The 12917-nt window shown below is 35.1% G+C and overlaps 1 protein-coding gene across 5 annotated transcripts in view; it reads left to right on the top strand.

Moving 5' to 3' along the window:
* LOC138696430 (uncharacterized) overlaps nucleotides 1–6696 on the top strand; it is an 80862-nt gene extending 74166 nt beyond the window's left edge. For 4 of the 5 annotated variants that reach the window (XM_069821401.1, XM_069821398.1, XM_069821396.1 and 1 more), the window contains 4 exons: nucleotides 892–1236; nucleotides 4914–5213; nucleotides 5914–6072; nucleotides 6161–6696. In XM_069821401.1, the coding sequence (XP_069677502.1) occupies nucleotides 892–1236; nucleotides 4914–5213; nucleotides 5914–6072; nucleotides 6161–6402 (1046 nt within the window). In that variant the 3' untranslated portion in view covers nucleotides 6403–6696. The remainder of the gene's footprint in view (nucleotides 1–891; nucleotides 1237–4913; nucleotides 5214–5913; nucleotides 6073–6160) is intronic. The other variant, XM_069821399.1, reaches the window with a different exon arrangement.
* The last annotated feature ends 6221 nt before the right edge of the window (nucleotides 6697–12917 follow it).

Here is a 12917-nt window from a genome sequence, read left to right as displayed (position 1 = left end):
CGGTATCACAGTCTTATCAATTTCAAGTATAACTTTGTATTAATTGATTCAAAATCTCCTGTTCCTGCATGTCATTCTGTATATGAAAAAACAGTCTGATATAAACTGTATCACTTGAACTGGCAACGCTTCACCATACATCAGAGTAAATTCAAAAGAAACTTACTAATAAAACTCGATCGCACAAACATGAGTTTGATCAGTTTTGAACAACAATCATTGTCTGCTCATGAAAGGAAGAGACAGTACTAGGGTGCATAAAAAATTGCTAAAAGAATATAAACATATTCTCATACTCTGTACTTTATGTTTGACTGATGAATTCAGGAATAACATATGAAGCACTGGAATCATTCATATTTAAAATCATTATATTTCGTAAACGAGGAAAAATCGAAACGCACAACTATAACTGAATTTCTTAGCAATCCAAAATTTGGCTTAAATATGCATTTCCATTAAAATCGAATTACATAACTCTGGACAGTTACCTTATTAAGTAACTTAGTAGGAAGCAAACTGACTGACAGATTATTACTGTTTAACTGGAATTGTAATTTAAATGCACATTTGATCTTGTGAGGATTTCGTCATTCATATACCCATATGTTGTTTAGGTATATTGTTGTTTTAACATGTTATGTAATTTTGTAACTTTGTAGTGACCTATTACGTTAGATACAAAAGAAGTATGTCATTTATCTTTTACTGCATAGAGGTTACATTAAATTTACTATTATTAAGAAGTGTTTTAATGTTTTAATAATTTTATCCTTAAGTATAAGTTTTGCCATTTTGACCAAGTTTATTTAAACCATCCTGTGGATAAAATTTGTCAACACTAATTACAATCTAATTTTAAACTGGCTCTTGACTTTCTTTACTTCACAGAGGATCGCAGAGATTTGGAGTACAATAATTCTGTGAATACATCTGCACAGGCTCGACACTACAAAGAGTCTCACCCTGACTTCATGGAGATGTACAGTCACAACTCTGAATACAAGACAATGCCAGGTGAGAAGAAAGAGTTCGAAGGAGATACAGTGGGTATTTCCAGTTTTCGACACAGAGGAGGCAATTCTATTTTGAATGGAAACAACCAGAATAAAGATAGAGGATACTACTACAACAATAACAATAATGAGGGCGATTATTTGGTACCAAATCATGGGCGTAACAGAGTGTCAAGTGAAACTGGTGAGCAGGAGGAGATGCTGTCTCCAGATTTTCAAGGTGAGTACAAGAGTCACAGTGTAGATATAGGATAAAATTTAATTTAATTTCATGGATTTAACTGTTACTCCAGGACATAAAATTTATTACAATGTTAATATGTTTACAGCTACAGTTATATTAACCTTATTACGATTAAGTTCTTTCACAAAGTTTAGAATACTTTTTAAACTTCCCCTTCCTATTAAATACAGTATGTTATACCTAGTATAATTTTGTTGATTAGACATTTCTTAAATAACAAAAATCTTTTTGAAATATGGCAATGACAAAAGGTTCTCTATAAGTCACTATTCAGGTTCATATCGACTGCTCTCACATCTGGATTTCTGTGTCGTACATTGTTATTAAATTTTTGAGAAGCAAGAATCCAAACCAAAAACCTTAGATAAAGCAGTAATCTAGGTTGACTTACAGACAGCAATCCAGGTGATAGCTTTAAATAAACATCCTCGCTCGAAATTAATATCCAATTTACGGAAACAAATCAGTTTTCAGTGGGTTCCATCACATGTAGGAATTAAAAGAATTGAGAAGACAGATCTCATGGCAAAAAAAATTAACCAGAATTATTCAAAACAAAACACTTCTGAATACTGAGTCTGACAAAAAAAAATTAAATAAATAATTAAAAAAATAAGATGCAAAAAAAAAAAAAAAAAAAAGGAAAGAAAAGAAAAATTCTGCACTTAGAACCCTAATTTTGGAATAATATACAAACCACATGAGAAGAGAACAAAAACAAACCAAGAAGAGAGTCTACACCTATCACGATTGTCTTGAGACCCACTTGTACAAACCCAGAAACAAAATTTGGGCCATCTGAATTTTTCAAGTTCCAGTTCTAACATACTGCGCATGTTCAGTAACTTTCCAAGTTCAAGCTATAACATTACTGAGCATGTGCAGTATGTTAGAATTGGAACTTGGAAAATTCAGGTAGTTCAAATTTTGTTTCTGGGTCTGTACAAAGTAGGCATTGGTAATTCATATCTGCACCGTATGCTCTCAAGAAGAAACAGTTTGAATAAGTATCATCTTATGAAATGCAGGAAACATCCATTTGCAGCCTCCAGGAAATTTGACCAAGCTATATTGAGAAGCCAGAAGACTAGTGGCGTATACTGGTTAAAGGGTTTGGGCTACTGCTGACCCTATTATTACACAAAATATATCTAACAATTACTTTAATTTTAATTACTATGGTAAAACTAATAATACAAAATTATTACATTATGTTATATTATAAACTTTTTCCTTTGTAATTTCCTTGGGCTACCGCAGGTAGCCCCGGTAGCCCGCAAAATACGCCCCTGCAGAAGACTGATAGTAATAGTAATTTATTCACCATAAAGATTTTTACAAATCATGGCTTCGTCAATCTTATTTCTAGGTCTTAATCTAGTTTCTGATTATACTATAAGCATATTTATGAATTTGTAACATTGTTATTGTAGGACATCTGCTGACACGATTTAAGAAGGATTACAACTAAGATAGTATAAAAATAATAATAATACCAACAATAACAGCAACAACAACAACAACAATAATAATAATAATAATAATAATAATAATAATAATAATAATAGAAATGTTCTTAATAACAATAACGACCTATATGCCTTCACAATTACATATATATTTTTCTAAATTATAGACATCAGCTCAAAGAATTTGAGTGACCACAAGGGTTCTGAATACAATAAACATGTAGAATATAATGTGATGTGATACATTAAAAAAAAAAATTAATTGTTGAAGGCAAATATAAGTGGATTAATTGAAATAGAGATGATTATGTAATATTTGAAGAGAATCCTTGATAATATTTATAAGAATAGACATTACATAATCAAAAGGAATGTGAAGTTCCTTAAGATAATTTCATGTGAATTTTGTAATTGAACCTCTACTGCCAAACAGCAAACCAATGACAGACCAATGTTTAAGAGGGATGTTGTGTACTTTCATGCAGGATCTAAAAACATAAATTCCTCTACAGTATATGCCATATGATGCAGCAGCTTTTAAATTTCTTTTGTTTACTACTTATTATGGAGCTTCGAATTTTATTACACATGTTTATGCCTCTATGTAAACTACTTTTAAAACTTGTGATAATTCTATGAGTGGACAAATGGATATGACTTGATGTTCTTGTTTGATACATGTGGTAGATTGAATTCAATTTGAATTTTGCTTTGTTTTTATGAATGAAAGACATGGCCCAGAACCCAGCAGTTTGCCATTAGAAATCAACAACATATTTTTACTATCTACCATGAAAAAAGATAAGGAGAGAGCGAGAGAGAGAAAAAAGTGAACACTTTCGACATATTCTTCTGTTTGAGTTTAATAGAGGAGCAAAGGCAGTGGAGGCAGCTCGAAACATTTGTGCAGTGTATGAGAAAGAACTGTAATAAAATGGTTCTGTCATTTCAACACATAACACCTGTACAAAAGTTAGTGTTCATCCACAGATGATGATGATGATGTTATGCATTTGATGGGATAAAGAAGGCATCATGTACTATGAATTGCTTCCCAGGAATGTAACCATAACTGCTGACATTTATTGCCAACAACTCAAACACCTTGCGGCTGCAATTGAAGAAAAACGAAAAGGAAGACTGCATCAAGTGCTGCTGTAACATGATAATACATGCCCACACTCCACTAACATAACAAAAGCAGCTATCCAGGAGCTTGTTTGGAAAGTGATTCCACATTCTCCATATTCTCCCTATCTTACGTCCTGAGATTTCCAACTTTTTCCATTCTCTATCCAACAATCTTCAAGGGAACTCATTTTACAATGAAGATACTTTACAAACTTGGCTTGAAAACTTTAACTTTAAATCAGCAGATTTCTTCAGACTTGGAATCAAAAAACTACCCCAGCGTTGGCAGATAGTCATAGATAATGTAGGAGAATATATTACTGATTAATTTCTGTCTTCTCTTCATCTCGAAGAAAAGTTTTGTTACAACGAAAAAATGCTACGAACTTATGCATCAACCTAATATAATTATATGTAAATTTCACCTAAATTCTAATAAAATATTTCATTGTTATTCTGTGCATTTGTTAAATTGAGGATAATATGTATATTTTAAATAGTTGTATACAGTACTCTATCAGTTCTGCATGTGCCATCATTTGTGCAGTTTTTTTTTATCCACCTGTATGAAGTCAGTGTATGTGATTACTAGGTTACTGGTTCTGGATAAAATTAATTTAGAACAAGGTGTCTCGGCTATGTTTATTAAGTTTTTCTTTCTCAACCCACTTTCGGAACAACTTATAAGCAATTGACCCTTGTAGTCATTTTGTCATCTTCATCCTTATATCAGATATGCACTTTATGGCTTACGTGTAATAGGACTACTATGGAAGCCTCATTAGTATGAGACCCTTATGGGAGTCTCACCCTAAACAGTGTTCATTCATACAATTTTTCTTCTTGTAAAAAAAAAAAAAACATCGTTAGTTGTTTTATATATAGACACAAACAGGAATATGATTGAGAAACCAAAAAATGCTCTGTTAAAAATATTTTATAAGAGTCCTTGAATACTTAGCAGTTACCAGAGGTTTCACTCATCTTGTGTGTTATTAACAGTCCTTCTATATTTATATTTTATGTTCTTTGCTTGTTTGTTTACCTATGAAGGTAACAGCGAGTACCCAAATGTGAGGAAGCACGGAGGTATGCATCCACTGGAGTCTACTTGGCAACAACAAGGGGATGATGGGAACATCCCACTGGCATACAGTAGCTTAATAGACAACAGCCCAGGGTCAAGCAGGGACTCTGATTATGATTTGTATGGGCCAGTGAGTGCAGAAGCATTGGGTGGTGGACAGCAGGATTTTTCCTTGAGCACTGAACAAGACAAGAGAACAGTGAACAGCAGGGTTAGGAGAAATGTTGCTTCATATCCTCATGGCTTGCCACGACTCACATCTTTAGGTGTGTGTTTATCATAGTTCCTATGCAGCTGGCTATACTTATGACTCAAGACAGGCTAAGGGGAATGAGCAATTCTCATTGCACGTGGAAAAGACAGAACTACTGCAGTTTTGCCAAATTCCTACTGTTATGTTGCAGAGCTAATATAAATTATTAAACTTCAGTGTAAATACAAATTTTGACCTTCTAGTAACTTTGGAGAGTTTTAAATCTGATTGCACCATACTACTTCAATATTTTGTTCTAACATTTACCCATTTGCCAGCATCATGTTCGTGACATAAAAATTTATCTTTTCTTCGTACATCTAAGAGAGAGACTTTGTCAGTGTTACATACTGCTCCTGCCTTTCAGTGATTCATTTGTTCTTCCCGTGTTGTTGTTTAGTCACTTGTCCGAAGACAGGTTGGAATCTCAAGTTATCGTTCACGAGGCAACTAAGCCAGGAGGTAATGGGGTCGTGTGGCAGTTCCTTTCTCCCTCCATTGCATACCCACTGACTAGTAACATATTACACTAATCAGACTACAGATATTCCCGTATTATTCTTCTATTTTACATTATGGCATTCTATAAGCATTCAGTCAGAATAACTCACTGAAACTGAATGGTCAGAATGACCACATGATCATAATAATGCCACTGCATTATAAAACTAGTATAAGAAATATCACACTAACAGTTCTTTCCTGTTCTACAGGCACACTAGCTCCACCTCTCATTCCTTCTCGCATGAATGATAGTATCGACCTAGTGCTTGTAACATATTGGATAACTCCAATGACTGACGCCCAGTTAATACAGGAGAAAGATAAAGAATGCATAGAAAAGAAGCATGCAGAATCTGACAGCACGAGTGGTAAGAGATTCTAAAAAGTGAGAATAGTGGCCCTTATGAAACACACAAGCTATTGAAACTTAATTTAGATGGAAATGTTTTATTTCAGATAAGTATCAGCAAGCTGCTGTAAAGGAGTGCTTGGGCTATAAATTGCAAGATAAAGTGCCTGACTCTGACTTTGATTTGAACATGGGGCAGGCCACAGTCTACAGATTGAGGGTTACTTGCCGATGTAGGACTGTAGGAAGTGGGGAGAAATGCTCCAACATTCTTCCATTTAGCCAGCAGAGTTGGCCAGGTTTCATGGGACATACTGGTAACGGACACTTCAGGCCAAGACGAAGCTAAAATCTTAGCTTTGCAATATCTGCAGAACATATATTATAAGAGTTTTTACTAATGCATATATATTTTCCTGTGTTCGTTACATTCCAAATAAGTTGTCTTAATATCATTTAGAGAGTTGTAGTATTCAATGCAATATTACTTATGTGCAAATGTTGAGAAAAGTGTGCTTGTCACGTCACTGCAGCTGTTTCTGTGTGTTCAGCAACTTCGTACACGTGGAAGTTACCTGATCTTGTTTGTATCTTTAACTTGTTTTGTCTACCTATATATTTAAATAAAATGGCTTAGTTTACATATAGTTTATTTTTATTAAAGTTAATCAAATCACTTACTATACTTTCAGAACTCTGCTGTTATTCTTTTGTGACAACTAAATTTATACTACACTTTACTAATTTGATATGAATGACGTCATTGACACTTTAGTATTAAAATAGAGTCAATTTCGGTTTATTGGTTCATATCAGGTGTAGTATACTTTGACCCAGTAACATCACTGGCCTAATTATGCAGAGTTTTGTCCAATGAGTTAAAACATAACTTAGCCTACAAATCCATTTTCTAGCAAAGTCAGCAACACAAATTTTTAAGCTGTGTAAAATAAAAGACTGCCATTTATTGAACAGTAATACACAAACATACATTAAAATTAATTTTAGTATCAATATGTAACAAAAAAAAAAAAAAAAAAAAATCATAAAAAGCAATCTCAATGCACTGTGGACCAGAATTGACTCAAAATGGGACAAAATTATTTTTCGTATCTTATGTTTTCTTGGACGTACAAAATCAATAGTTATTTAATAATTTGCGTTTCTTCTAGTTACAAGCACTTGTGTTAACAAGTTTGGGAACCACTGCTTTATTGCATCAATAGTACACAAACTAAACTACTTCTAAATCAAAATCTGACACTACTAAATACGTAATTATTAATTACTTTTTAAAAAATCGACCAAGCATGATTTTATAACTGATTCAATGACTTGAAAATGCTAGCAAAATACCTACAGATTGGCCTATAGCAGAGTTATCTGATTTCGTTGGATCATTTTCCTTGTATACAGGGTGATTCACGAGGATTTATCGCCACTTATGGAGCTTATATCTGAAGATAATGACTTGAAAATAGTGGCAAAATATCTACAGATTGGCCTACAGCCTAGTTAGCTGATTTTGTTGAATCATTTTCCTTGTATACAGAGTGATTCACGAGGATTTATCGCCACTTATGGAGCTTTTTCTGAAGATATTTTGAGCAAAAAATGTCGTACGAACAAATGTCCTATTCTCAGTATTTATAGAGTTACGTTTCGTTATTGGAAAGCATTGCTGTGAACAACGCATGACCTTGGCCAGCGCGAGAACGTGACAATGCCATATCTGCAGCTGATGAGGTTCATGCTCGATGAGTAACATTGTTGCCTTTAGAATAACTCTTCTTGGGTTCTCAGCCAGGTGAGTTGGAGATTAGATTCCAAGCTTTCGACGGCTAGCTCTGCCCTGAAGAAGATGGCAGAGTTAGCCGTCGAAAGTTTGTAATCTAATCTCCAACTCACCTGGCTGAGAACCCGAGAAGAGTTATTCTATATCAAACGCCAGGAAAGCCACAAGTCATACATTGTTACCTTTGGTTGCGAATGTTGTGAGGTTCGTTCCAACAAGCGGTTCATGTATGAACCATGTATTGTCTTATGCACATGCGCTGGTTGGGTATCTGCTACGGGATTGAAACATCTGGATGATGTTGGAACGCTTTTTCGGATCATTGTGTACTTAATCGAGAGATGCTATAACTGTGATCATCTTTGCCTGAGATCGGGCTGTTTAATTTATTATCGTTTTGCAGCTAATTCAAATTGCAGAAAATATGATTTCAATAATTATCTATAAAAAGATTACAAAGTATGGAAGGTAAGAATTCTGGTAATTCGATGTCATGTACTGAGGGACTCTTTCATCTAAAAAAGAAACAATAGTTTTTTTAATTATTCATGTATGTACTTCATTTTAATCAAAGTTGCATGTTGAAAATGTAATTAACTATTTCAATACCCAAATACTTTTCATTCTCTTTCTTTTGACGAAAATTTAAATTAAACCTCCACTTTTGTTATTCATCTGCACTGTCACTTTCCATTTTCACCTCACTGATGTGAACAGTCGATCATGTCTTTCTTCAGTATCCAGGAGACGTTGGTGAGCATGTATGAAGGATCTTGTCTATCAAACGAAGTGACAAACATGTGAAGAACTACTTGCGCGCATCATGCATGCCACTAAGAAAATCAGAGATAGCCGTATGCAGTTACATAGAGTGACTAGTGTGGTTCACAAGCATGCGGACAAGTATATCGAAGCGGTCAGCGACATTTTTAAAAATGTGTTGTAAACTGTCTAAGACTGTAAATTAGGATGCAAAGTTGAACTGCATAGAATCAACTCTGTGGAAATGGTGTGATTTGTAATAATTGTTGTGATAAGTGCATAAGAATAATGTTATTTTCTAGTCAAAACTTAAAAAGGATTTTTGTACGAAGCAACTGAGGAGTTCACAGCACATTTTTAGCTTCAAAATATTTGCCAATTAAAGAAATGATAATTCTGAGTGGTTCATTCTCTATTTGTAATATTCTTTCACCTTCAAACTAAAGAAAAAACGTATTTTACAAACAACTTCAAATTAGTGTAACTCTGTAAATATTGAGAATAGGACATTTGTTTATGACTTTTTCGTTCAAAATGTCTTTAGAAATAAGCTCCTTAAGTGGCAGTAAATCCTCGTGAATCACCCTGTATATATGGAAGCTGGCCGGAACCTCACGCTCCAACCCATGGAACTTAAGGAGCATAAAGGGTTGTGGATTCTCAATAGGGCGAAGACTGCGTGTGAGTCTCTGCAGCATCTCAATTTCCATCTTCTCTTCATCTCCCTTTTTGCGACACCAGTTGCAGATGTGCAGGGCACTTCCTCACGAGTCCGTCAAGCCCAAGTCACACTGAGTGGAAGAAGATGAGATAAGTGCTGCAGTCCATGTAGTACTGGCCTTGTCCGGGGCAATCCTGTTGGCAGCACTAGTCCCTGGTGTGCATAAACATGATTGAGCACCACCAAGATGTTATGGTGAAGAAAAAGAAAGCCTGTTTCAAACAATGTTATGTTTCTTTAAAAAAATAATAAGAAGTGTTAGATGTTTCCCTCTGGTCCTGGGGAGAGGGAAAACAGGAGTGTCGCAATAGAACTTCGTAATTTAGAAATTCGTCCTGAGGCTTAAGATGTGGGGGGGGGGGGGGGGGGGAGTTAACATCGTTAGTGAGGTAGAATTTGTGTGAAAGAGAGAGGGGGTAATGGAGTGTTTGAGTAGGGTGTGGAATTTGCCCAAAGGGTATGATGAGGGAGCAGGAGAACAAGAGATGAAACCTGGGTCGAGGTTAGTTCTCTCCTAGCTTGGCAACTTTTTGACCGGAAACAAGCTCTATGGGCATTGGTGAATCAAACGAGCCTGGCTTCGCGACTTTTCGAAGGAGGCACTGGGGTAAAGCAAGCCAGGCTAAACATGGGGATATTCGAAATCGGAAATGAACTAGGAAAAACTGGTGAAGAGTTGAGACTAGAGACGAACAAACAGCCTCTTAGTTCCGATCGTTCTCGTAGGCGAGACTAGTGGGCCAATAACGCCAGTTTCGAGAATTCTATTATCGAGACAGCGCTACTGATACTCAGTCTGTTTAAGAAATACGTACACCGACTGGCGGCTTAATTGTCGCTCATCACTGCAATTCGTGACTCATACTGAAATATTAATGTTTATAAAGTACCGGTAATTTTAAGAAGGCACAGTAGTGTGGTTTGCAATAATACAACACATTGTGACTGTCGACATTCTTACAGAAGTCATATTATTTTTAATTTTGTTGCCTTTTTCGGGAAGCAAAATAATGCAGTGTACTTTCAGTCGTTGCCTAATGCCAAAGCTCGTCTAAAATAATAAGTTGTCGCTGGAGCTATGATGTGCTTTCTCGCTATCAGCATTTCGTTGACATTCCCTTTTTAATCATTCAATAGTGTTTTGAATACCGCTATTGTAATGGATATCACACGACTATATATTATGTTGCGCATTGACATCTGGATGTTTCGTTCTGTTATGTAACGGAATCTTCATCAACATGAGTAATTATTGCGCTGTGTACGGATGTAATAAGTAATAATTATTAATATTATTATCAAAGGGCCAGAGGCTCTGACATAAGATATTTTTGTTTCCCAACTGATAAAATGCTGAATGCGAAATGGAAATACTTCTGCAAAAGGAAAGACAAAATTACGAAATCAAGGAAATTCTTTCACAAATTCATCATTATAATAATACAGAAAGTAAAAGATGGTTGTTATTATTATTATTATTATTTAATTGGTTATTTTACGACGCTTTATCAACTGCTAAAGTTATCTAGCGTCTGTATGAGATGAAGGGTGATAATGCCAGTGAAATGAGTCTAGCACCGAAAGTTACCCAGCATTTGCTCTCAGTGGGTTGAGGGAAAACCCCGGAAAAAACCTCAACCAGGTAACTTGTCCCAACCAGGTCCACTTGTTTCACAGTCAGGCGTGCTAACCGTTACTCACAGTGGTGGATTATTATAATAATTATTATTACTCATTATTATTATTATCGTAATCATTAGGATTATTTATCATTATGATTATGATGATGGTTATTATTTATTATTGTCTTGTATTCTTAGGTATATCATATGAGAAACTTTATTAATTCTTAATTATTTATTATTCTCGCTCCTATAAAATATAGGCTAATGATTGTAAATCATGTAGGCCCATATAATTTTATATTGTAACATGTCTACAATACAATAAGGATTGTCTGTAACAATTTATACACCATTACAAAGTGTAGTTTTTTATAGTTAATATTTTTATGTTTCGTATTATTGTCTTATAAAATCTTTTTTATTTAGTTGCTATAAAAGATAGCCTAATTATTGTAAAGCGTAAACCATCCTGACATATATAGCCCAGTTTTCTACTATTTGAAATGACATTTAATACCATCCATGCAATCATGGTTTTTTATATGTTGAAGGCTTCCATATAAATTTTACGGAACAAAATTTGAGTCTTGAGTTCTGCATCTTTGTTTAACTCACCGTTATTCAAAAACAAGTAAAGATTTTGAGTGGCAATCACTTTTAAAAGTAATTTTCATTCTTTCTCAACATTTCTCTTGCTTTGACCTCTCATCTAAAGCGAAAAACAAAATGGTTTGCTGCTTACCAACTTTTGAAGGTGTAATTAGACATTGAGCTATCAATTAAAAAATTACAGCATGATTGATTATCATAGAAGCTACGACATGATATATATTTAAAGGAACGCGAAATATAAGTCATGCTTCCTATAGAACTGCACGGAACTTGTCTGGCATTTGCCTTCACCATTATTATAATCCTATCAAGACTTCTGATGCTGTCAAGAATGAGAGGTGTCGACATTATTGGAATGAAGAAAATCTCCGTGTTCTCAATAGATGAGTCATTTGGCTATGATAGGTACGTGTGCATCCAGTGAGACTGCGGAGATTACGCAACCAATACTGGACGATAATAAGGAGTCTGCCTGGCTTTAGTTGAGACGATAAAAGGGAGACGAGAAGCAGATAATTTGAAAGTGGAAGAGCTTCTGGCTGGTCCCTCTCTGCTGCTCTCTTTTTATAAGAGTCACGGCTCTGCCCCCCCCCCCACCACCACATAACTATTGATGCCACGTTTGCATGGACAAATGGGGAGAAAGCAAGGAAAACAGAATAGAAGGTACTGGCCATCAGGAACAGACACACTGCTTGTGACGTCAACTGCCGTCAAGGCTGGGACCTTTAACTTGCTTGTGTATTCAAAACAATCTAGTAGTAAGGAATATAGAATAGGCCCTGCCTTTAACTATGGAAAGGGAAAGCAATGCACCAGATATATTTATGACACTCCATTTCTTGGAGAAAGCAGTGCAAAACATATATTGGCAGACCTTCATATGTCAACGCATATGGGGCAAATCGTAAAGTTAAGTCAATTTTTCTTTTACCCTCATCAATTTCTTTTTCGCCCTTCCTAGTAAGTTCTTTTTTGTTTTAGGCTACTTTGCCAAGTTTGTAGTTCAGTTGTACAGTGTGTATTTGTGTAAGAGAGCAGATCTTTCAGACCTGAAATATCGTACATTTTTTCTGATCATTTCGATAATTCAGTGTTTCTTAGCGAGTGTAAAAGTGTAAAAGGGATTCATTTATAAAAAATGCCTTGCAGTTGTGCAGTAGCAACCTGTGAAAACAGAGGAAAACATTGTGGTGATGAAAAGCATAATTTATCTTTTTAATTTTACTTTGCCAAACTTGTAGTGTAGTATAGTTTTATTAATGAGTGTAAAAGAGTTTAACTGATAAAAAATGCCTTGCACTTGTGCAGTAGCGACATGTAAAATCAGAGGTAAAAATTGTGGTGAT

The sequence above is a fragment of the Periplaneta americana genome, chromosome 3 (genome assembly GCF_040183065.1).
Source record: "Periplaneta americana isolate PAMFEO1 chromosome 3, P.americana_PAMFEO1_priV1, whole genome shotgun sequence".
Taxonomy (NCBI): domain Eukaryota; kingdom Metazoa; phylum Arthropoda; class Insecta; order Blattodea; family Blattidae; genus Periplaneta; species Periplaneta americana.
The sequence above is the reverse complement of the archived record's forward strand: the minus strand, read 5'-3'. Positions and strand labels throughout refer to the sequence as shown.